Source organism: Petromyzon marinus, chromosome 29 (assembly GCF_048934315.1).
Source record: "Petromyzon marinus isolate PM22_M1 ecotype Great Lakes invasive population chromosome 29, UKy_Petmar_22M1.pri1.0, whole genome shotgun sequence".
Taxonomy (NCBI): Eukaryota; Metazoa; Chordata; class Hyperoartia; order Petromyzontiformes; family Petromyzontidae; genus Petromyzon; species Petromyzon marinus.
In genome coordinates this window covers 4,146,778-4,172,776 of record NC_133695.1, presented here as the reverse complement: position 1 = coordinate 4,172,776, position 25,999 = coordinate 4,146,778, and the positions used below count along the sequence as shown (strand labels likewise).

General features: G+C 46.1%; 2 protein-coding genes across 6 annotated transcripts in view; one reads left to right on the top strand and one right to left on the bottom strand.

The window, feature by feature from the left end:
* PPP4R4 (protein phosphatase 4 regulatory subunit 4) overlaps positions 1 to 6,408 on the bottom strand; it is a 60,415-nt gene extending 54,007 nt beyond the window's left edge. The window contains exons 1-2 of one of the 2 annotated variants that reach the window (XM_032962920.2): positions 5,872 to 6,408; positions 5,378 to 5,523 (exon numbers count right to left, since the gene is read on the bottom strand). In XM_032962920.2, coding sequence (XP_032818811.1) covers positions 5,378 to 5,512 — 135 coding nt within the window. In that variant the 5' untranslated portion in view covers positions 5,513 to 5,523; positions 5,872 to 6,408. The other variant, XM_032962918.2, reaches the window with a different exon arrangement.
* The window catches only part of CFAP70 (cilia and flagella associated protein 70), a 41,112-nt gene continuing 18,398 nt past the window's right edge, over positions 3,286 to 25,999 (top strand). For 3 of the 4 annotated variants that reach the window (XR_012945616.1, XM_032962923.2, XM_032962922.2), the window contains exons 1-20: positions 8,522 to 8,665; positions 11,009 to 11,086; positions 11,773 to 11,959; positions 12,395 to 12,493; positions 13,086 to 13,168; positions 14,028 to 14,204; positions 14,642 to 14,824; positions 15,219 to 15,313; positions 15,613 to 15,712; positions 16,189 to 16,323; positions 17,001 to 17,138; positions 17,849 to 17,917; positions 18,499 to 18,590; positions 21,328 to 21,388; positions 21,510 to 21,704; positions 22,390 to 22,521; positions 23,047 to 23,172; positions 23,900 to 24,033; positions 24,727 to 24,842; positions 25,687 to 25,881. Coding sequence is in view for 3 of the 4 variants with exons in the window: in XM_032962923.2 (XP_032818814.2) it covers positions 11,009 to 11,086; positions 11,773 to 11,959; positions 12,395 to 12,493; positions 13,086 to 13,168; positions 14,028 to 14,204; positions 14,642 to 14,824; positions 15,219 to 15,313; positions 15,613 to 15,712; positions 16,189 to 16,323; positions 17,001 to 17,138; positions 17,849 to 17,917; positions 18,499 to 18,590; positions 21,328 to 21,388; positions 21,510 to 21,704; positions 22,390 to 22,521; positions 23,047 to 23,172; positions 23,900 to 24,033; positions 24,727 to 24,842; positions 25,687 to 25,881 (2,395 nt within the window). In the remaining variant the exon portion in view is untranslated. Of the gene's footprint in view, positions 3,486 to 8,521; positions 8,666 to 11,008; positions 11,087 to 11,772; positions 11,960 to 12,394; positions 12,494 to 13,085; positions 13,169 to 14,027; positions 14,205 to 14,641; positions 14,825 to 15,218; positions 15,314 to 15,612; positions 15,713 to 16,188; positions 16,324 to 17,000; positions 17,139 to 17,848; positions 17,918 to 18,498; positions 18,591 to 21,327; positions 21,389 to 21,509; positions 21,705 to 22,389; positions 22,522 to 23,046; positions 23,173 to 23,899; positions 24,034 to 24,726; positions 24,843 to 25,686; positions 25,882 to 25,999 lie in introns of those variants that run through there. The other variant, XM_076070475.1, reaches the window with a different exon arrangement.

Here is a 25,999-nt window from a genome sequence, read left to right as displayed (position 1 = left end):
ATTAAGTTATAATAATAAAAAATGAAACAATTCCAATAAGCAATAGGACTTTTCAAATCGCAAAAAATCGCAGCCTTTGCAATTTGCTAATCGCATTGTTTCAAATTCTGATTTCGATTTGAAATCGATCAATCTTTCATCCCTAGTCAGGTCTTCTGATAGTGCTGCTCTGCTCTCACGCTTAGGTCCAGGCAACCCTTGCGACAGGGACGCGATTTCTCTGTGTCATAGGACATTCCACATTCCTGTGGCAGGATCAAGCCGAACCACAGTTACAAATATAGATGAACAAAGGTAAACGTCACACTTGTTCAACACGTTGCGCGATGATTAACGATGTTATCAGCGAGTCCTAGCTCAATAATTAACCTTTAAATAATGTATTAAGTGGCGCTGTAAGCGTGGCACACAACATCACCGTGGAGGCGAGAGTTTGGTGGATGTTGAGAAAACTCTCATCCCATGGACATCGAGAAGGTGCCATACCCTGGTTCACCAGGAGAAGGCAGTACAACAAGTGGGCTAATCGCCATCCGTTTCCATCACGCGTGCATTGTCTCCAGGTAATCCGGCGTCCTCCCACGTGCACATTAAACACTCATCATAAATTGGCTGAAAACATCTTTAAGTAAAAAGAAACCCAATGCAGGACTCTCCTTAAAAAGTGGACTACGTCTCGGTGTGGCTAGCCTGGGTAAGTAGAGTTATAGACGCTACAAATAAAGTTATTGAATTGTTTAGACTCACGCAAGGACCCATAGACTCGCGCAAAGAGACAATACAATGAATATATCCCCCCCCCCCCTGTTACTCTACAAAAGTTTTGAGACGCGGTCAAACTTTAACAAACATTTTTATTTCACCAGATAAGGCCCACTGAGCTATATAGCTATTTTTCATTATAGCAGCCAAATACTCTAAAAGCATGTTTCTAAATGTGGAGGGAAAACCCGGAGGATCCGGAGAAAAATCCACGCAAACTCCAAATATACAGCAGCAGCAGCAGGCGTCAGGTTCGGCATCGAACCCACGACCTCCTGCACACCGGGCGAGGTAGTTAACATCTCATCGCCCGGGACTTGGTCTCCTCAGTGGCGATGTTCACACACGACAGCAGTTACTCGTTTGAGGCTGAGTCGACCTAGGGGAGGCCCAGGACCGGTTCAAATAATCGTCACGGGTGGTGGCCGTGAACGGGAATCGAACTCGGGTCGCCGGGTTCGTAGCGCGGCACGCTAACCACTACACTACAATGCGTTACACTTCCACACAGACGACAAAGATCACCCGTATAGCCTTAACAGACTGTAGGGGCAAGTGCTGTTAGCGAGCACCTATGAAGGCCGGATCGGTACACGAGGGGGTGGGTGGCCAGCACCACGCCCGACCGCCTTTGTCTCCCCAGTGGCGATGTTTACACACCGCACCAGGTTCTCATTTGAGGCTGAGTCGACCTAAGGGAGGCCCAGGACCGGTTCAGATAATCGTCACTGGTGTTGACCGTGAGCGGGAATCGAACCCGGGTCGCCAGGTTTATAGCGCAGCGCGTTAACCGCTACACTATCGCTCCCCACACAGACACTCACACACAGTGACACACACAGACACACACACAGTGACACACACACAGTGACACACACACAGACACACACACAGTGACACACACACAGACACACACACAGTGACACACACAGACACACACAGACACATACACAGACACATACACAGACACACACACACAGACACACACACAGCGCGCTAACCACTACACTACAATGCGTTACGCTTCCACATGCGCGGGTCACGTGACAGATGTGACGTCACAGCTCACTTGCCGTGCAATAAAAATTCATTATTGAGCTCCCCCCCCCCCCCTTAAAAAACACAAAAGTGTATTTTTTATAATTGTTGCATGGTGTACAGTCTGGAAAGTACCCACATGGCAAATTTCAAGTTAGTTGCATGTCGGGAAGCACGCTAAACATTTTGAACAGACACACATTCACAACTTTGCCCTTCATATATTTAGAGATTGCCAACGTCCCCGCACATGTCACTTTCAGAGGGCCAGCTAGCTCAGCAGCCGGCAACACAAAGAACGAGTCCCTTTGTGAAATATTGAGGATTGCATTTTGATTTAAAGCTTTCGTGACTGCAGGGATTCATATTCTTGGTTCTTTCGGTAAAGTCACGTATTGTTATCCCTTCTACGTGACTTTACCGAAAGAACCAAGAATATAATAATAATAGGGTTTTCCCCCTTTATTCTGGCAACAAAACTTAAAACCTTTTTACAAGGATTCATGTCTGCATTAACCACAATACCTGCAGCCAAAATGCAAACAAAAAAAACATACTATGCTAATATATACATTGTCCTTGAAACTATCATAGTATGTTTTTTGTTTGCATTATGATTTGCAGGTATTGTGGTTAATGCAGACATGAAATCCTGGTAAAAAAAAGGTTGCAGTTTTGTTGCCAGACAAAAAAAATGGGAAAAACCCCTATTATTACATTTTGGTTACTGGCAAAGGAGGTCTAATGATGAACCAAGAATACATTGAGGATTGTTTGACCGATTTTGAAAACGGAGCCCCAACGCACTGTGGGGTGAATACGAGACGGTCGTTCCTTAATAAATAAGCAGAAGTCCTTCAAAGACCACCCCCACCACCCCTCGACAAGGTTGCCGACACCCTTGAGCTAGATATCCTGTCGTTGTACAACACGTTGAGTTGATACCGTTTATACTGGTAGGAAGGAACGAAGTTGTAAACTGAGTGTACCAGCCTGCAATAGATTAATGTGTCCGTCCGTCCGTCCCCTTTCAATACTTTAACGAAGTGAAATCTCGTGCTGTTGGGGTGTAAAAATAAAATTGCGCAAAATTCCAATGTTCCTACCAGCCCACCCTGCAGGGACCTGTTTTTATCGAGGAGGAAAAGAAGCCTCACCGAGTCTCGAGACTCTCTTTCGAGAGGGCCCTGGCTACGTTCGGAATGTGTGGCCAATTCAAGCGACGAGTTTTTTGGGGGGGTTTTTATGGGGGGGGGGGGGGGTACGACGACTTCGTGCCGCGTGAAACCAAAGCACACGGACGAACGCAGAAGTATTAAGGTGTTTTGCACTCAAAGCTCCACACAGATGGATTCAATCGCGAATTTTATCTACTGCTATTTCTTGGACCACCTCGCAGCCTCTATACATACAAAGCCCCCCCCCACCCCCGTATAGCTTCAACAGGCTGTTGGGACAAGTGCTGTGAGCGGCAAGACAGCACGAAACCCGTCACGGTGCGTGGTCAACACAACGCCGGCCGCCTTTGTATCCCCAGTGGTGTTGATGTGTTTTAAACACCACACCAGGAACACACCCAGTTATCCGTGGCCGAAAATGCGACTTCGGGATGCGGTTTTTTTTGTTTGGTAGCGATAGTGCGCTAACCACGGCGCCACCGCTCCCCACACAAGTACACACACGAGGTATGTTACACACACACAAACTGGTATATACACACAGACACGTATACACACGAGGTATGTTACATATACACACACAAACTGGTACATACACACAGACACGTATACACGCGAAGTATGTTACACACACACTGGTACATACACACAGACACGTATACACACGAGGTATGTTACACACAAACTGGTACATACACAGACACGTATACACACGAGGTATGTTACACACACACACAAATTGGTACATACACACAGACACGTCTACACACGAGGTATGTTACATACACACACAAATTGGTACATACACACAGACACGTCTACACACGAGGTATGTTACATACACACACAAATTGGTACATACACACAGACACGTATACACACGAGGTATGTTACATACACACACAAATTGGTACATACACACAGACACGTCTACACACGAGGTATGTTACACACACACACTGGTACATACACAGACACGTCTACACACGAGGTATGTTGCACACAGACGGGTACATACACACAGACATGTACACACACGAGGTATGTTACATACACACACAAACTGGTACATACACACAGACACGTATACACACGAGGTATGTTACACACAAACTGGTACATACACAGACACGTATACACACGAGGTATGTTACATACACACAAACTGGTACATACACACAGACATGTATACACACGAGGTATGTTACACACACACACTGGTACATACACAGACACGTATACACACGAGGTATGTTACACACACAAATTGGTGCATACACACAGACACGTCTACACACGAGGTATGTTACACACACACTGGTACATACACACAGACACATATACACACGAGGTATGTTACACACAAACTGGTACATACACACAGACACGTATACACACGAGGTATATTACACACACACACAAACTGGTACATACACACAGACACGTATACACACGAGGTATGTTACATACACACAAACTGGTACATACACACAGACACGTCTACACACGAGGTATGTTACACACACACTGGTACATACACACAGACACATATACACACGAGGTATGTTACACACAAACTGGTACATACACACAGACACGTATACACACGAGGTATATTACACACACACACTGGTACATACACACAGACACGTATACACACGAGGTATGTTACACACAAACTGGTACATACACACAGACATGTATACACACGAGATATGTTACACACACACTGGTACATACACAGACATGTATACACACGAGGTATGTTACACACACACACAAATTGGTACATACACACAGACACGTCTACACACGAGGTATGTTACATACACAAACTGGTACATACACACAGACACGTACACACACGAGGTATGTTACACACACACTGGTACATACACACAGACACATACACACGAGGTATGTTACACACAAACTGGTACATACACACAGACACGTACACACACGAAGTATATTACACACACACACAAACTGGTACATACACACAGACACGTATACACACGAGGTATGTTACATACACACAAACTGGTACATACACACAGACACGTCTACACACGAGGTATGTTACACACACACTGGTACATACACACAGACACATATACACACGAGGTATGTTACACACAAACTGGTACATACACACAGACACGTATACACACGAGGTATATTACACACACACACTGGTACATACACACAGACACGTATACACGCGAGGTATGTTACACACAAACTGGTACACACAGACACGTACACACACTTGTACGTACACACAGATACGTACGCACACGAGGTATGTTACACACACAAAGATACGTACACACACGCAATATATGTTACACACACATACAAAAGGTTACGTGCACACACAAGGTGTGTGTGTGTACCTTGAGACAAGGGCGTACGTTCTTCTCGATACCAAACTCCTGCAGGTCTTCTTCGATTTGAGCCATCAAGTTCATTGCGCTTAGATCCATATCGGTGAATGTATTCTTCTCCACGAGACGGGGCAAGTCTTTCATCAAACCCTTGTCTGTTAGTAGCGAACCCAACACCACCACCACCATCAGCACCACCACCACCGGTAACAACTAACAATAACAACAACAAACAACGTATTAGCACATCCAATAAGTAGCGTCTGGGAGTGTGCGGGATTCGGCCCCGGCCACTCTGGCGTTTGTCGTCAACGGCTCTTGATGGAGGAGGAGGTGGTGGAGGATGATGAGGAGGAGGTGGAGGATGATGAGGAGGAGGATGAGGAGGTGGAGGAGGATGAGGAGGAGGTGCAGGAGGAGGCTGTTTGCTTTCGCCCCAACGTTTACAAGGACAACACGAAGCCGCGTGACAAACCGCCTCACCCAACACCACCACCACCAACCTCGCGTCACATTCCACTTCTCTCTCACTCACTCACCCCCCTCCCCTTCCCTCTCCTCTCTTTAAAAGCGATTTCCTTCGCTGAGTAAGCGTGGAGTGAGGAGGAGGAGGAGGTGGTGGGGGGGAGGAGGAGCGGTGGTTTCTGTACAGCAGCAGGCGGAGGGGATGGAGTTGTGTTGTTACTGCTGCACGTGTGTCCACGATGATGGTGGTGGTGGTGATGATGATGTTGGTGCACAATCGGTTTCGTGACATGCGACTGGTGGGACGTTGAGGATTGTGCTGAGAGCGAGGGTGGTGGTGGTGATGATGATGCTATTGATGATGGGTAAAGATGATGTCTTAGAACCGTTGTGTTGTGGGGCAGCCTTAGCGCACGCACGTGTGTGTGTGTGCCTTTGGGAATGGAACGTTGTGTGTGTGTACGTGTTGTGTGTGTACGTGTGTGTGTACGTGTTGTGTGTACGTCTTGTGTGTGTACGTGTTGTGTGTATACGTGTTGTGTGTGTGTGTACGTGTTGTGTGTACGTGTTGTGTGTGTGTGGGGAGCGTGTCGTGTCGGCCTTCACGTGTTACTTGCTAACAGCACTTGCCCCCAAAAGTATGTTAAGGCTGTACGGGGGATCTTTGTCTTTGTGTGGGGAGCGGCGGCGCAGTGGTCACCGCACTGCGCTCCGTACACGGCGATCAGCCTTCGAATCGCACCGCTCCTCATGCGCCCTCCCCTAGGTCGACTCGGCCTCAAATTAGTACGGGGAGACAAAGGCGGCCGGACGTGGGTGTTGGCCGCACACCCCCCTCGTGTGCCACGGTGCCGGCCTTCACAAGGCGCTCGCAAGAGCTTGTCTCTCTGTGTGATATTTGTCTCTCTGTGTGATATTTGTCTCTCTGTGTGATATTTGTCTTTCTGTGTGATATTTGTCTTTCTGTGTGATTTTTGTCTTTCTGTGTTATATTTGTCTCTCTGTGTGATATTTGTCTTTCTGTGTGATATTTGTCTTTCTGTGTGATTTTTGTCTTTCTGTGTGATATTTGTCTTTCTGTGTGATATTTGTCTCTCTGTGTGATATTTGTCTTTCTGTGTGATATTTGTCTTTCTGTGTGTCATCATGGGTTGCGTCGTGTGAGCCAGTGACCCCTGACGCCACGGCCCTCTCTTTTGCACCCACACATAAACACAAAGGCAACGACACCCACCACCACCCCCTCTCTCCAACTTCCCATTTATTAGCTGTGTGTATGGACTGTTGCTGGGGTGAAGTTGCTGTTAGCGGGGCGCATGTAACACTCCCGGCCGCCTTTGTCTCCCCAATTTAGTAAGAGATTCAGAACAGTAGGGTTAGTGTCAAGGCTAATATTATGGTTCACGTTATGGTTAGTGGCGTGGCTGGTGAGGGCTAGTGTTGAGGCTTGCGTTAACGTTAGTTTTATTTATATCCATGGCAGGGGATCGAATCCAGGCTCGCAGGGATCGTAGCTCGGTTGCGCTAACCACTTCGCCACCGCTCCTCACGTACACACGCGTCTATTTTGTCTCCATGGGTCCGTTGTGTCGTATCCCTTGTTTACGAGCTGGGTCATTTATCAACAAACACGTTCTCCCCACCCCACCTTCTCACTATGTAAACTTGCGGTGAGGATAAAAAAAATAGTTTATAACTACCTCCCGTGGTGGCCCGTAACCGCAAGCACTGCATACGATTTACACGAACAGCTCTGTCCTAAATCCACTGCTGGACGAGGGCCTCCCCACGCCGTGGGTGTTATGTGAGGTTATTTTAATCAAACTTTCAATGGGCTGCTCAGTGCGTTGTTGGTAAAGACAGAGAGAGAGAGGGGATCACAATACACTACAACAATGGGGTTGACTGCATTGGCTTCTGCTGTACGCCTCGTGGCCTGTGGCAGTAGCCCCACAACAAGCTGTCTGCACGCATGGTGGTCGCCCATCCGAGGTCTATTCAGACCCAACACCTGCCTAGCTTCCGATACATGACGAGGGGTCATTTGGCCACAGCCTTATCGTGGTTAACTACAATTTAAACCGGCTTAATTGAGCCCTTAGCCAAATGTCGACCTAAAGAACAACAGCAAATCACTTAAAACACGTGGCTACCCCCCCAACACCCCATTGTCTGAATATGGAATCAATACGAACCCGGCAGGCCGCCTTGCTTCAGTGGAGGTTTAAGAGCCCGTGAGGTCATTCGCAAGAGTAGGCCATTCATTGTGTGCCGGTGTCACGGTCCAAATTTTTTCAAAAATCCTGCAACTTACTCGATTGGAATGTACATAGCAACATCGCCCCCTTCTGCGAACACTTGGCAGGACCTCTTTTGATGAAGATTCACGAGACTGTGATGCTTTTCTGCGTAAAAAAGCACGATAACAATAACCCAATGCCACTGAAATTTGTGACATATATTCAGAATTCCACTTTTAACTCGAGAACCAACGTACATTTTAACCATAATTTACGCTTCGAAAGGTGCCTTTCGCCCGGTGACCGCAAGGCGCTGTCTCTTATTTTGTGCTCGTTGCTCCCATTTGCCAAACGACCGATATATATACAGTAATTATAATCATCGAAGAAAATGTTTTTGCGATATTTGACAATCGGAGCTTGAGCCAAGCCACCAGAGGGCCCTCTGAGCCAGGGGGCGTCATGGCCGGCGTCGCCGTTGCCCCGGGCAACGGCGACGCCGGCCTAGTTGAGCTGTCAAAGCCCGAACCACAACGAAGATAAACTCGCTCGAACTGACTGTAAAAGTTGGACATCACCTTTAACTGCTACGGTAAGTAAGGCGCTGCATTGATAGCGCTCACGAATCGCGCTGGGGGTGTCTTTAGAAACAGCGAAGGACTGACAGACCGCCAGATTCTCGGTCCTGTTGTGCGCCAGCGGTGGTGGATGGTTGTAATATTATTTTGTGTTAGTCTGTAACGTCTCGCTCGTATTATATTCGTTATGCTGTTTTTGTCTGATATATGATGGTGTTATATACGGGAGTGTCTAAACGAGCTGCGCTATGATCCCAGCTGTTGATTCCTGGCTAACATCAGTGACAAGTCATATCTGAACCTGGACCTCACCTTCACCAACCCACGTTGACCAGCGTGGTGAAGTATGGTCAAACCCCCCCATCCTCAAAACTGACATGGTGGTGTGCATTGGGAATGCCTGTAATTTTTTTATGGCGTAAAGTCTTGGAAGCTGAGCAGGGTTTAAAGCCTGGATCGTGCTTGTGTATGGTGACCACCATGCATAACAGGTGCTATAGGCTTCCGGGGCTGCGCTAACGTATTTGGGCAACATAAGGCATTGGTGCCAAAAATCCATAGCACTGTATTTTACTTGAACTCTTCCACGTCTAAGCACTCTGCCTTAAAACACGCACTCGCCATCGTGATTAAAGTATGGTAAAAAAAATAAGGCGTGTAGGGACGTCCTCATCCTGCAGGGGGTTGACCAAAGGAATGTCCGTGTCACATGTCAAAATATTATCATGAGTATTATTTACAGGAGCTCTTCAGGGTTCACGTGGAAATATGATAACGTTGCTGAACTGTACATTGAAAGGCTGCGTAACAATGTACTGTCGTGTCATTTTGACTCATCATCATGGGCCATGGTTGTTTATCCACTCTTGAATGAAGGCCTCCACATCTGATGATTACAAACACCATCAGCCAGGGTCTATTCACTGCTGATTTAAGGCATCGCCATTAATGCACACGAACTGATTTCATTGTTCCATCTCCATGGTGGTCATTCTCTCAGGCACGTGCTCTCCTTTCCTTTGTTTATTGTAGTACGGGAGTTAGACTGATGTGCTTAATACTTAGTTGTCTTGTGGTTGTTGTTGTTTGACTTGCATCCCACTGGGATTTTTGCACACAGCGTTGGTGTACGGTGCTTTTTCAGGAATATTTTGATGTTTTTTTCCCCTGGATTTTCTGTTTGCACAGTCACAAAGTCACTTTAAGATGTTTTCTTGTTCATGTTTTTGTTTTTTGTTTGTTGCGGTTGCACCCGATTCAAGAGCCGAATGGCTCACAGGGCTGTACCAAATAAATGGAACTATGAAACTATGAATTAAATCACCAGTCTCGTCCATGAGCCGTAGCCATCCTCTCACCTTGCGATATGTCCTACCCAGGCCTGTTTACTTTTCCAAACAGTGAACGTGATGTCTCTGAATCCCATGCGTCCCCTGGTCTATGTGCGCCACTTGTGTTTATGCATTCTTTTTTCGTCTGCTCTCCTTGTTGGATGACGGTCAATGGGGGTTGTTTGACCATACTTCGCAATGCTGGTGATTACTAGTTGACGTGGGAGGACCCAGGTCTACTTCAGGTATCGCCACCGATGTTAGCCGTGGCCAGGAATTCAACTCAGGTCGCTAGGTTCATAGAGCATTGCGCTCTGCAGTACACCCCCTGGATCTCCTACTTACTGGACTGTATTATAGGTTTGAGATCACAGATCCGACATGTTTTGTCTATTGTGGTCCAGGAATTTAGCAAATGTTCAGAGCAACCTTTATAACTTTTATGTGCTTGTTTATTTTGAGTTGGGGAGGTTGGGTACACAGCTTACATTTTGCACCACCTTCTCTTGAGTTGTTGAAACACTATCATTATTTACACAAATCTGTGTATTCTGTACTGGGTTTGAAGTTAAATTTGTTTCTATACAAAGTAATCTATGTATACTGTCACGGCTGGGAAAACTCTCAGTTGGCACAGCGCAACAGAGCTGCCACTTGTGAGGTCGCCAGTTCAAATCCTAGTGAGAGTCAACTTTATCATCACCAACATCATAATCTTCAGCTTTATCATCACGTGTGATTGAAATAAGCAACACTATGTGATGCCGCACCACCTGATTGGAAATCCAGTAAGTCAACAGTTGTTATGTTGTGCAGAATTGATTTTTTGTATAAGTAGAATATAGAAATTCCACCACTGGCTTCAGACCACTTCTCGAGAGGAACGCAGGCCAATACTCATTGAGACAAGAGGGCACGTTAACGTTCTGTATATAAACACTATACAATTCATATATGATTGTATACTCTGTAGTTTTTTTCATGTACACATAGGGTTGGCTTTAACAACATTCTTTTTACCGACAGATGGAGGCGTCCGAAGTTGAGCAAAAGTTGCTCCGAGCCATACCAGTTCACGTGAGAGTGGAGCGTGGTATCAACTTGGTAAGCTGCCTGCTGTGTACAGCATGACCCCTATGAGGGTATATCATCATCACAGTAATGGGGAAGGGATGCAAAGGTGTTGGATTCCTGCATCACGAAATGGCCTTCCTAAGCAGTAGTAAAGCAAACCTAAAGTTGATCACTTCTGTAGTAATCTGCAAAACGATACAATTTAGATTAATGTAGCCTCTAATTGTGACCACATCTCAAGATTAATTTTATCGCTGTAGTGCTATCAGTGTCATGTCTTAAGAGGAAGAATCCATTTGGATCCTCTGGCAGAGCAGTGCAACCCTTTGTGATAGAGAATGGCACATGGAGGTGGATATCATGAAACCATTTCTGATCTCTTTCAGTGACTCTGGTCCAAAGAGTAGGGGGTAGCACAGACCCATCTATCCTTGCTACATAGAGTAACATCGCTTGACAATCAAACTCATATTTTTGATTCACAAAGCTAAGAAGTAGCCAATTTAAGTATAGATCCCAGTTTACTCACAGATGACTTCCTGTATTCAAACCCAGGATTTCAGTCGTTGCTAGCTCAGGTCAATACTGTGACCCCTGAGCCGCTCGGCCGCTCTACATTTATGACTGCGCGCAAGGTGAGCAGCCTGCCTACTTTCCAACACTCATAACTGCATGTGTCCTTCTCTGTTCCGCATACGCGTTGACGGTGAGAGCAGCGCGGCAGCAGGGGCGACGCGCTGGTGTCACTCGTGCGAGCCGAGTACGGTGCTACCCTGCTGGGGGAGTCGGCGAGTGTGCCGAGCGCTTCCGACAGCTCCGCGGAGTACGACTTCAGCGCCACGTTTGACTGCCTGTCCGATGGCGCCACTGGTCTGGACGACGTGGCTCACAAGCCAGTGCTGCGTAAGTCATTCAATCTCACAGTTATTATTAAGCAGAGGCCCAAACGCCTGTTACAGAAAGCAGCCAGAAATAAAGAGCACTAAACACGTTATGCGGAAGTCTTCATCCAGCAGTGGAATAGAATATTTACGATATTAATATTGACGGCTCTTTGTGATTCCATTGCTGGATGAAAGCCGCCCCAGGCTTTGGTTGTCAGGCCGGTTCTACCGTTTTTTATTACGCTGGTCAGCGCAGGTTGGGGAAGAGGTGGTCCAATACCAGTTCAGATATCACTTTCCACTGATGTCAGCTGTTTGCACATCGAAATACAATAACCATTTCGCCACTGCTCCGCTACAGTGTCATCATCACCACCATTATATTCACAATGTATTTCGATTCCAAATCGAACAATAAGAACACATTACATTACTTCATTGCCTTGCCTTGCAGTGATGGTGATTGAAGTGCTCTCTAAAGAGAAGAAGCAGAAAGAAGATAAGACTGTGGTGCTAGGCCAGGCCACAGTGGACCTCTTACCGCTTGTGCAAGGTAAGAGCCTGGACCTGTCACTTAGGATTTTCACTAATTCTTAGGGTTAAATTCAAGTACAACATTACTTTACCTTTCTAAGTTAAGTGGCCCAAGTATAGTTAAAAAAGGTCGAAATCTTTAGAGTTACATGACTTGATTTGAAGCTTTCGTGACTGCAGGAATCCATACTCTTTGGTTCTTTCGGTAAAGTCACGTAGGTAGAAAAATAAAATAAAACAAAAAAAATAAATCACGACGTTTCGATCGCAATACAAGCGGTCGTCCTCAGGCGGAAAAAATATAATCCGCCTGAGGACGACCGCTTGTGTTGCGATCGAAACGTCGTGATATATAATTTTTTGTTTTATTTTATTTTTCTACCTACGTGACTTTACCGAAAGAACAAAAGAGTATAGTTATATGACTTCTTTCAAAATAGCAAGGGAATTTGTAAGGTGATTTAAATGAAAACTAAATACTGTAGTACGTTTTTTTTATTACGGTTATAATACCAAAATAATTACATCGCGTCTAAAATGCGACCTCATCACAAGACACCACAGAGACAGTGGTCATACTTATTACTGTTCTCGCGTCACGTCTCGATTAGGTCAAACCAAGTACAGCGCAACCGTGAAGGTCTACCCAGTGGCTGGGTCATCTTTGGAGACTGTCTCATCTGAAGCAGACTTGGTAAATCCGACAATTACTGAACCATAACAAACCACAACAAATGTCTAAATGTCATTACTGTTGTTGAGTCGATGAGTCTGAATCAAATTATTTACATTTTGTTTTGTTAAATGTTTTTCTATTTCTTTTTGCCAACTCGCATCATTTTGCTTAGCTATGATATCGAGTTTGATTTGCATGTTGGTGAATATTCCTTTTTATCTGAATTCTGGCAAAACGTTAACCTTGGTTCCATCACCAACACTGTGGTAAATTCACCCAAAAGATGTTGCATCGTCAAGCTGTGAATCTGATTATTAACTTATAAAAAAGTTACTTTTTATTTTGATGAAAACAGTTCCTTTCTATCGAATTAACTCGGACAAACTTTTAAATACAGCCCATTATGTTGAGAGATAGTTGTAATCATTGTTAAATAGTTTCACAAGTTCATCATCATTAGCCATAATCTTTTCACGACTAGATGAAGGCTTCCCCAAGTTGTTACTCGTGTCCTTGCATTGCAACAATCCATGTAGCACCTGCACATTAGCTGCTTTCATCGTACCACCTTCACAGTGAAAGTCATCTCGGGTGTGTTCCCCCAATTGGCTGTCACTCCGTCATTGTTTTTAACTATTGGCCATCATTCCTGCGAAAGACATGTCCTGTCCGAGTCCGCTTACTTTTAATAACAGTCGGTATGATGTATTTAACTGGTGTATGTTATCTAATCCATGCCTCTCAGTGTAATTCCAAGCACATAGCTCTCCATGCTTCACCGTGTACTTTGCAGCTTTTATTTCACAAGTTAAAATGTACGAATCAAAATCACAATTCATTTATGCGTTTTCTCGTGTACTGCTGGTACTGTGAGCAGCCCAGCCTGGAGGTCTCCGTCTCAGCTCCAGAGCCTTTGCTTTCGGCCGAGCGCTTAGCCAAGAGCAACCTTCTCCGGATAACGGTGGAGTCGGCCTACGGGGTTCCGGCCACGTGGGCCTCTGTGGGACCCATGTGCAACTACACGGCCAGCCTGCCTGTGCCCATTTCTGCTGAGGTCTGCCTTGCGGCTCGTCTCATTCTCCATCTACGCATGTGTTCTTGACGTTGACGATAAAATCGATGATAATGAGAGGCAGTTTTATATGCTTGTATAATTCCATTTGTCATTCCATTGCTGGAGACCATACTGGTCGTGGGGGTGATTTTACTATACTACACCACGCTTGTCAGTGCGGGTTGGTGAAGGCAATAAGCATAGACGGGGGAGCATAGAAGTACGGTACAGCAATGAATTTTGCTGCGCTGCCCTCAACATAGCGCTGCAGCCCATAAGGCCTCGGTTTATATCTAAACAAGCAGTATCCACGCAGTCATTAACTCTGCATAGTCTACTAATGTGCGTATGGCTGACAACGCTGAGAGCACAAAGTATCTCATAACAGTATATGTGACGTGTCGACTGTGTGCATCGCCCCTATGTGTTTCATCCAGAAAGAGCACGTGAACGTGTTCGCCAACGGAGCGTTACGGCCGGCCTCTGAGAAGGAAGCGTCTGCCCGGCCAAAGCGGTGGCCTTTAGCCCACGTGCCTGTCGGGGGCCTCCCTTGCATCCCGGGTGCCATCATGCAGCCGAGCGCCTATGAGGAGGAGGACGGGGAGCTCGCGCACAAGGAGGTGACCGGGCGGTAGTGGGGTCGGGAGTGCAAGGGGGGTCACGACCTTCAACAAAGGCAGTTTCAATGTATATAGCATTTAAATGAAACTGCATCTCACATTGGTTTTAAAACATACAAAAAACTGCAATAGAGTGGAAAGGGTTATGGGTGAGTGGGGGTGGAGATGGATCAGAGCAAAGCAACTGGGGTTTGGCACCAACAGCAACAATCCTCAAGGACAACCGGGGCAGCTAGGGCAGAACCAGGTACCGAGTCCCAGTGGCAGCAGGGACAGTGGGGGTACATCACCAATGAGACACTCATTGTGTATACAGTGGGAGCTGTCTGCTCCACTGGTTGGACAGGAAGGCCTTCATCCAGCAATGGATTGCTTTGCTGTTTGTGTTGCTCAGGACTGGGATTTCCGCATGGAGGCAGAGAATGAGAAAACACGCGTGACCTGGGACATGGAGAGGCGCTGCTACATGGATCCAGGAGCTGTGGCCACGTGAGTAAAACTCAAGGCAGTAGCCAGGTGAATAGAATCAATAACACAATAAAATATATGTAAAACAATAAAATTGTTTCCCTTCAACGTGACTTTACCGAAAGAACCAAGAATATGAATCACTGCAGTCACGATAGCTTTAAATCAAAATTAAATGACTAACATGATGAAGTATTACCAAACAACCCTTATGACCAACACGGCGTATGGGAAGGCCTTCATCCAGCAGTGGATTGACAACATTGTAAATGATTACTAAAGATGTATGTGGAATGCGATATTCTCTTATTCCTGTGCAGCTTTCAGAAAAAAATAGCCGAGAGCCGGTTCTGGCCTGTGGAGGTTGCCAAAATCCAAATCCCCATGGCTGCAAAAGGAGGAAGGAGCAAGAGTGAAAAGGTTTGTAACGTGTTGTGTCTACTCACGGGTCTGTAGCACTTTCCAGCATGCGTTTATCCTTAGAAGTGTTTAATTGGTGATTGTAACATTACATTTCAAACAGCACAACGACACGATATCATGTGGCACATGATGTGTGATGCCACAAGATGACGTCACACATAATGATGTGATGACGAGACGAGTCACGTGCACAGTATGTGATACCATCACCATGGTCGCGAGGGCTTCTCTATTCAACGCTGGTTTTCCTCACCAAATTAGCCCCTGTTTTCTATAGAGTAAGTTCCTTTTAACAGCACGACATGATACATAGATTATTTTCATATTGGATCATCTTTAAGAAAGTTATAATGACCCCCCGCTGTAAACAGATATGGACAGATGGACAGAGCTCATGCATTATTGCTTGCAACCTTAGTTGGAAAACATAAAAAAGGACTGAAATATTTTGTATGCGCCGTGGCTTCATTCAGGTTGACGAGGACTCTCAAATTGGCTTTCACGGCGTCGCCTACGTTAACCTGGCTCCGCTGCTCTACCCCGGTGCCACGGTGGTGCGCGGTGCCTACCGAGTGCACCCCTACAGCGACGCCGAGATGCTCGAAAAGGTTTCACTCTGCCGGGTGCCCGGCACTTACTACTACGATGAACAATGCAACGGTATCTCTGGCACTGGGTTCGAATGCAGGCAACCGTCTGTGACTAAACTGGGTTGTCAAGTTTAGTGAGTTGACGGTCTCAGCCCGGTCAACAATTATTTGTGACAAAAATACAATTTTGTTCTGCACTTAATTTGGTTAACTTTCAGGTCTGAGAATGAAAAATATTGGTTTTTACTCTCATGCAACAAACATTACACATAGTGGAACAGAGGTCGGGAAAGTGCTATCCTCCTCTTGTGTGGATAAGAGGTCACTTTAAGAGATTTCAGAGTTAGCTCTGTGATATTCGCCTCCATGGGCCTTTCACTAACATAAATAATCGCACTTCTACAAGAAACTCAAATGCATCCTTCATCTCACGACATGTCACCGATAGCTCAGTCAGGATAAAATTAGGGAAGACAAAACTAAAATCCAATTATGACTTTGTATGGCCATTGAAGAGCAACTATAATAGATTTAGTTCTAAGTGATATAGCTATTAAATTACACTGTCTGAGCGGTGGTGAATTGCTGATACACCACCATAATTTTTACCTTTGGGGCATTGTGGAATTATAATGGTCCATGGAACTTGTCACAATGATCATTGCCTCTGTTGCGTTGGGGTCGCTCGTACGCAGACCAAGCGGACTGGGTTTGTGGTGCGCGAGGCCGCACGACTGGTGTGCAGCATCGGGAGGGGCACAGGGCCCGGCAGTATCGCTTCCCCGCACCCCAAGCCAGCGCCGAGTCGCCTGGGAAAGGAGATCATCAAAAAGGTGCCCATTGGCGGTGGCCAGTAATGGTCATGTCTTGACACAGCTAGCGCTGCCGAGATTCTGGGTTCAAATATGTGCGGCCAGCACTATTCACATGAAAATTCAGACTGCATTGGCTGTAGGGTGAGTGGTTATGACACTGTGCTTTGAACAGGGTGACCTGAATTCAATTCTTGGCTTTGGCTCATATCAGTGATGAGTAATATTAATTGGGTCCTAGACCCCCCTTCACCAACCTGCACTGATTAGCATGGTTAAATATGGTCAAACAACCCCCATGACCAACATGGCATGGGGAAGCCTTCAGCAAAAAAATGGCAAATGGTTGTAAATTTGTATTATTTTTTAATGACGTCACAAGTTCAATTATAAATGACAGTTATGTAGAACTTATTCCCACACTATCATATGAATTAGCTATCTAGTTAAGGTCCACTAAATTATTAATCATCACTCTCATCATGATCATCATCGTCATCATTTATCAGGGTTACTAACATGAGAACCACCTGGTGAAGCTGCTTTACTTGATATCAGCAAGTGTAGAGTGGTGGGTGTGTTGCATGGGGAAGAGTTCCAGCCATATGAATGTGCAATGTCCACCACTGCATGAGCCATAAATAAGCATTGTGTTATTGGTATACATTTACATCTGACTTTATTCATTTCAAATTGCTGTTTCTAGCAAAATGCTCATAATTTTTTTTTAGAGTTCAACAGTTAAGCATGTGGTCGACAACGAGTCTGAGTCAAGCATCATTCAGAACGCAGAGTCACAGGTATGCACTGTCCTTGTACATCCTTTCTAAATAACACAGCAATCAAGGATTTTGGCTAGCCATCAAACGAAGACGGTCACCGCATCACACGCTTTCGGATGCTCTTCTGCGGCCATCTGAAACGCTCTTCCTTCCGATATTAGGAAGCCACTGCAACTATGCACTTTTAAATCGAGATTAAAAACGAATTTCTTTAAAACTGTTGTTTGTATTTAGTTTGTTGTTCTTCCCCCGCACCTCTGATTAGTGCGTTTGGCTACGTATGGTGCAAAATAAGTTCAACATACATAACCTGCACTGTCTAGCATGGTGAAGTATGGTGACGCAATCCAGATGACAGTCATTGTTAACGATAATAATTAGTGACACTACATTGCTTCAAATTACATATATAATCACATTGCAATTGCTAGTGTATATCTTGTTAAATTCATAATTTTGGTTTGATTAATAATAAATAAAACAGCTAGGGCCTGTTTTACCACCATAAATCGCGTGGATTGATGATTTAATTGAGATATGCAAAATAGTGGCGGAATCGTTGGTTGTGATCTTGATTCTCACACCATATCTGTCTATAGCAATACCTGGAGGCTCAAACTTACATTGTGCTCGAGTTCTGTCTGGAGAAGCCACTCATTCCTAAGAGGAAGCCAGAGGAACTGGCTAAGAGGTGAGTCTGTGTGTGTGTATATATATACAGTACTAGCTGTACTACCCGGCTTCGCCCGGGACTTGGATCCACCACGCCCGGCCGCCTTTGTCTCCCCAGTGGCGATGTTCACACACCACATCAGTTAGTCGTTTGAGGCTGAATCGACCTAGGGGAGGCCCAGGACTGGTTAAAATAATCGTCACCGGTGGTGGCCGTGAGCGGGAATCGAACTCGGGTCACCGGGTTCGTAGCGCGGCGCGCTAACCACTACACTACAATGCGTTACGCTTCCACACAGACACACACACAGACACACACATACACAGCGTGCTTCCACTACACGACAATGCGTTACGCTTCCACATGCGCAGGTCACGTGACAGATTTGACGTCACAGCTCACTTGCCGTGCAAAAAATAAATGCATTATTGAGCTCCTCCCCCCCCCAAAAAAATATTGTACTTTTATAATTTTTGCATGGTGTACAGTCTGGAAAGTACCCACATGGCAAATTTTCAGTTTGTTGCATGTCGGGAAGTACGATATACATTTTGAACAGACACACATTCACAACTTTGCCTTATATATGGAGATGTACTGTATTATACTGTACTTATAGGAATAGGTTTTACCCTTTTAACTGGCACAAAAACTGATACCTTTATTCAAGGCATCATGTTTGCAATGACCACAACACAAGCAGTCAAAATGCAAACAAAAAAAGACAACTCTGATAATAATATGCACTGTCCTTGAATTTGATTGGTCCACACCCGAGACAGCTGGTCCACACCCGAGACAGCTTTTCTTAGAGCCTAGTCTCCATTGGTGTTGGACCAGAAGACGCCAAAAGGCGTACAACTCAAAAACAGCGCACTCTGATAGTGCACTCTGATAGTGCGCTGTTTTTGAGTTGTACGCCTTTTGGCGTCTTCTGGTCCAACACCAATGGAGACTAGGCTCTAAGAAAAGCTGTCTCGGGTGTGGACCAATCAAATTCAAGGACAGTGCATATTATTATCAGAGTTGTCTTTTTTGTTTGCATTTTGACTGCTTGTGTTGTGGTCATTGCAAACATGATGCCTTGAATAAAGGTGTCAGTTTTTGTGCCAGTTAAAAGGGTAAAACCTATTCCTATATCTTGTTTCTGGCAAAGGAGGTCTCATAATGTTAATGCTCACCCCGAGCCCTCAATACTCTGATAGTGCGCTGTTTTTGAGTTGTACGCCTTTTGGCGTCTTCTGGTCCAACACCAATGGAGACTAGGCTCTAATAAAAGCTGTCTCGGGTGTGAACCAGCTGTCTCGGGTGTGGACCAGCTGTCTCGGGTGTGGACTAATCAAATTCAAGGACAGTGCATATTATTATCAGAGTTGTCTTTTTTTGTTTGCATTTTGACTGCTTGTGTTGTGGTCATTGCAAACATGATGCCTTGAATAAAGGTGTCAGTTTTTGTGCCAGTTAAAAGGGTAAAACCTATTCCTATATCTTGTTTCTGGCAAAGGAGGTCTCATAATGTATACTGTACTTATTACTGTATGGGGGAGTGGTAGCGTAGCGGTTAGCGTGCTGCGCTACGAACCCGGCAACCTGAGTTCGATACCAGGTCAAGGCCAACACCAGTGACAATTATCCGTACCGGTCTTGGGCTTTCCCTAGGTCAACTCAGCCTCAAATGAGTACCTAGTGCGGTGTATAATCATCGCCACTGGGAAGACAAAGGCCGCCGGGCGTGGTAATGGTCAGACATCTCCTCGTGTGCCGTGCTGGTCTTCATATGTGCTCTCTAACAACACTTGCCCCAACAGTATGTTAAGGCTATACGGGAAATCTTTGTCTTTGTATGTAATATGGTTGAAACCTGTCTGGGTTTGACTTGCTCGTTTGACCCAGACCATCTGGGATTTGACATCTGGGAATTGGTATCTGTGCTTGTACCAAGATTAGTGCTAATTGTGTTGAACCTTATTCCAGTGTAGAGTCGTGCTTCGTGATGCCCTGTAGGATTGTAGACTCAGACGAAGACCAGGGTTGAATATTCAGGGCTGCTTGCCGTTTATTCACGCCAACATCCGCACTCTTCGTTCCGTCGCGGGTACTCACCACTCCCTGTCTCTTAGCCCTCTCTCCCGACTCCCTCGACCTTCGTCCAGGCTACCTCGTACTCTTCCACCCGTAGCCTCCTTCGTCTCTCTGGCCCAGGAGCCTTTCTACCTGCTACATGGCTCCTCTCTCCCTGGCTCTCCTTTGTCTATGATCCCTCCCCTTCCATCCAGGTTCCCCTTTTATCCCCTTAGCCCAGACTCCTCCCTTTTACCTGACTCTCCTCCTTCTACCTGGCTCCCCCACTAGCAGACATCTCACTCTTTCTACTTACCTTCCTCTCTCGCCCTTCTGGCACTCCCCTTTTTGCTTGGCCCCCTTCCCGCGGTTGGCTCTCTTTGGGTCCTCGCAGTACTCCTCTACAACAGTATACCACACAGTTCAGATAGACCTAGGCTGACTTGAGAAATATGTCTGGGTTTGGTTTGTGGAAAGGTTATTCTAAGTTCATGAGTGATTGGTTTTGGGACTTTGCAGTTTTCATGAAAACATGTAAAGGGTCCTCAAACAGAGAGATGGACTTGATGCTTCTCAGGCATAACAATAACCTGCTTACAGGAACCCTTAAATCGACAACTAAAACAATTGTGATGTACAATCAACGTCAAACCAAAAGTGTAAAGTACTACCGTCGTCTTGTGTCTCACCGCAGGGTGGCGGATCTCATTCCGCCAAGACCACCGATGCCTCGCAGGATTGCCAGTGCGCAGCAGGTGCTAAAGCAGCAGCAACGGCAACTTCCATGCACCCATTGCCAATTCAAAACCAGAGACACGGGTAAAGGTGGCGATGAAATGTGGACATGACTTCGGTTCTGGCGTCCGCTGCCCACAGGCGGTGAGCGACTATCACGACCAGGTGGCGAAGGTGGCATCGATGGTGCTTGATGAGTTCCGCGCGATGTTCCCCGAGTGGAGTGGGGTCGAGGGGCCGCAGGATGATCCCGAGGGGCAGGAGAAGCGCAAGCGCCGTCTCCTGTACGAGCTCAACTCTTCGGGAAAGTACTTCGCCTTCAAGGAGCAGCTCAAGGTGAGGAAGGGTGGCCGTGTAATATCGTCGTTTTTCCACTTTTGCGTACATGTGGATGTATGTTTGTTGTTTGTAATGAGTGGCAATGGGTATGGGCATAGCAGCCTTTTGTTTATCAAGTGAAATGTTTTACGGATGCATTATGAAGCATTCGTGTAATTGCCAAGACAAGGGCATAGATCCCTTGTATCACTATAATAGACTGTTGGGGCAAGTGTTGTTAGTGAGAACTTCTATTAAGGCCAGTATGGTGTATGAGGCGGTGGTGTGGCCAGCACCATGCCCACTTGCCTTTTGTTCCCCCAGTTCTGATGTTTACAAACCAAGCAAGGTACTCATTTGAGGCTAAGTCGACCAAGGGGAGGCCCAAGACTGGTTCAGATATTCACCGCTAATGTTAGCCATGGCCGGAAATCAAACCCATGTAGCCAGATTCGTAGCGAACGTGTACTAACCACCACCCCACCGCTCACACGTGTATGAATCACGTAGAATATAATAAACGACAACAAATTACAGGGTTATTACCAGAGGATAAATTACGCCAAGAGGCGCGGCAGTATTTTTTCATCCAGGGAGACACTCATGCTCAGGCCGGGACTGACTGAATGAATGTAAGAGTGAATAAATGAATGAGGTTTGAGTGAGTGAGTGAGTAAGTGAGCTGATGTTCTCATCCATGCAGCAAGCCGTGGTGAAGATCGTTCGTGAAAAGTACTTGAAGACGACGGCGTTTGAGGACCGAGATGAGCTGCAGGCCTTCCTAGGCGAGCTCTACATCTTCCTCATCGACCAGATGCACGTCTCTCTCAACAAGGTGTGGCTGCGCATGCTGTGGCAGCATGCTCACGCTTTGCGACACTTACATCATTATCATCGTCATCTTATATAATTTTTTTTGGTAGCATTTTACCCCAATTTTATCCCAAATGTGCTATCGGTGTTATGTCATGAAAGCGCCATGACAACCAATGTGTAAACGCATACGATGTAACAAAATAGAGGTTCAGTATCCTTCCATTTCCTCATACAATGCACACGAGTCATTGTTCACAGCTGGGACAAAGCCCATCATGTGTACAAGTGGGTGACACTCAAAGCTGCGGTGCCACCTCAGTGGTGTGAGCGCTGCTCGTTACGTGTGCCCAGTGTGCCAGTGACGCTGCGTGGTTGGCATGGCACTTTGGTGCATGAAATGGGGGGGGCCCTTTCTGCTTCCTCCTTCCGTGTAGCCCGGCACCTGGGCTCCTCCATCCGGTACAGTCGCACCGCCTGCATACTTGCTACCTGCGCCACTAACATGTGACCCTCTGCGCACCATCACACGACATCCCCTCTGCAGGTCATGTCGACCGATTCCGCATTGTTTGTGCCCGAGTCGCTTACGGACTCCGTAGAACTGCGGAATTACGCGCGTGAAGCAGAGCTCAATGGAGACTCAGCGCTGGCGGCCAAGTACTACCAAGAGGTGAGCGGATTCGGTGAGATGCATGCGGCGGCACTGCAGCTTGTGTGATCCAACAACTTTGGATGTAGGGTCGGTGGATGACACGAGGACAAACGCTTTTGCTGACGTTCCGCAAAGTGGAATTAATTTTATGAACAAAGCCTGGCTGAGTCAAGTTTCCACCTGGGAATTAGTTAAAGGACTTGCTCTCCCAGGTAAGGAAGAGCTTTGGTGCAGTGGTTAGCACACGAGTGATGTCTGAACCGGTCCTGGGCCCCCACTACATCAACCTGCACTAACCAGCTCGGTGACTGACCTAACATGGGGAGACCTTCATCCAATTAACATGAAGAACGGATCTCTTTTTCATGATATTTTTGTTGTCGAGGGTCAGTAACTCATCGCTCATGGGACCGCTAACACGTCGGCAAGTGAAACGATTACTTCAAGAAGCACGACTGGCTACGTACTTTGCAAAAGAAGTTCAACATACATACGTACAAAAAGCAATTAAACCAGAAGACACATTCAATGTCTTTACCCCCATTCTCCATAAGTAAACAATAACAATTGATTTGTTAAAAGGTCAATCCGCACCCTGCATCAACGTGCTGACAGGCATTTGTACGGTTTTGTTGCCTAATTTAAACACATTTTACATTTATCCATTACCCTCATTAATTGAGACTTGACGGTAGCCGGATCGCGGGGGGTGGAGGTGAATCGTTCCGGCGTGCGTGACTCGCAGAGGCTGGCTCGAGACAAGAACAACCCCGACCACTGGTTTGACTACGGCGCGTTCTGCCTGCGCTCCGGGGATTCCATCAAAGCCGAGGAGTGTTTCCGCGATGCCGTGGCGCTCGACCAAAGACACCTGGACAGGTTCGCTTTCCTGGGTTGGACACCGGCCTGTGAGATGAGATGCTGCTCGTTATATTCGTTTCCACACAGTTTGCTCTGGTTTTAGCTGAAGTGGGATGTGAAGGCATTGTCGCTCCGTGATATTACGACTACTGCATGGATAGCATGGCCATTAGCATGGCTTCATTCGAATTGGCGTCTGTCTGGGTTGGTGACGCGGAAAATATGTATGCACCCGGCACATCACATCCAGTATACCACTCACTATGGCTGTGGCTACTAGTTGCGTGCCTACTGCTGTCTAACCAGTGATAAAATTAAGCCCGGCTTATGTGTTTCATTAGTAGTTGTGCAATGTATTAATATCGTCTGTTTAAGGTAATGAAATTGTTCAAATGTTTATATTCAGATAAATGTGTTCGTATGAACGTGAAAATAAAATGTTGTATTTTGATTATTGGCAACAGTTTTCAGACGGTGTCAAAAGTTTTCTTACGTTTGTTTACATAAAAAAAGTGCTTCAAAGTGTCAACTCGGTGAGGAAAATACCAATAAAACAATTGTCGATACCACTAAGTAAACCTAAATACCGAATAAAAGTAAACAAACTGATGATGTGGTTGAAATCTTGGTGGCAGCCCGCTCACTGAATAGAGTGCAAGTGATGCAGCTGTGTGCATGCTCCTCGGGCTGTGTCTCATCTCGGCTTGGCAGCTTAGTGATGTGCGGCGTGATGTGCAACAAGAAGGAGCGGTATGACGAGGCGGAGACTCTGTTTGAGAACGCCACCTCTGTCCACGCGAGCAGCTCTCTGGCCTGGACCATGCTCGGTGAGGAAACATCGTACCACGATCGTCATTGCTATCAGCATTGTTTAAATTTTTATTTGACCTGTTGTATATCCGACGGTTACAGGCGAGAGGACACTCGGTGGGAGACGATCTGTGGGTTGTGTCCTCTGGGCTCGTGACTCTTTCCTGTATGGTGTGTGCTCATATGAGGGGGGAACATTTTGTAGTTAAGTGGATGGTGGGAGTGGGTGGAGGGGGTGGGCGGTTGGGGGGAAAAATGTTCCAGGGCTGGCTACGAGGTCTAGGTGACCCTATTCTCAATCACTTTCCCCCTGTCCGTGTCATCATGATTGTTAGTATAATTGTCACAGCTGTCATCATTGTAGTCGGCGTTGTCACGATCATCTTCATTGCCACCATCGTCGTCATCGGCATCATTGGAATAATTTTTCTCGCCATTATTATCATCGGCGTCAACTATATCATTGCTGCAATCATTGTCACCGTCATTATCATCGTCACCAACACGTTCATTGTCATCGCGTTCTTTGTGTCATTAAAATAGGTATCTTAATCTACTAAACTAGAGGTACACCTTTATATCCCCTTCAAGAAGTATTTATCATTTAACAATTAAACTTGAAATTCTTAATCCTCAGAGCTAAAATAATGAAAGTCAAGTGAAAAATCTCATTTAATATGGTAATTGTTTTGTGCAGCCATTGTTGACCAGGATGAGCGCTTGAGAACACAGTGTTTTTTTAAGGTGGCTAAAACCAAAATTCGAACCCAAGATCTCAGCATTGCCTTCTCAGCGCTCTGACATTATATGAGCTTCCTGATTTACCCGGCCACCTCATGTTTACGTTACTTTCAACAACAGGGCTGTTTTATGAGGGACAAGGAAATGACATCCGTGCGGACAAGGCATTCTTGGAGGCTCAGCGGCAGAGTTCTGCATCTGTGATGATGGTGAGGATGGGAGGAAGAGGAGAGACGCCGCATGTGCAGGAGTCAAGCCGGCTTCCAGCTGATGATGAAACTGCACTGCTCGAGGGCACCACTGTCAACGTCCCACGTGAGACATTCTCAATATTACATTGATGGCACTGAGAAATATTTGCAGCTACGGCGCTAACACGAGTGGCAAATAAGGGTACACACTTTTTAGCGTTTCAATAAAACATTTTTCGATA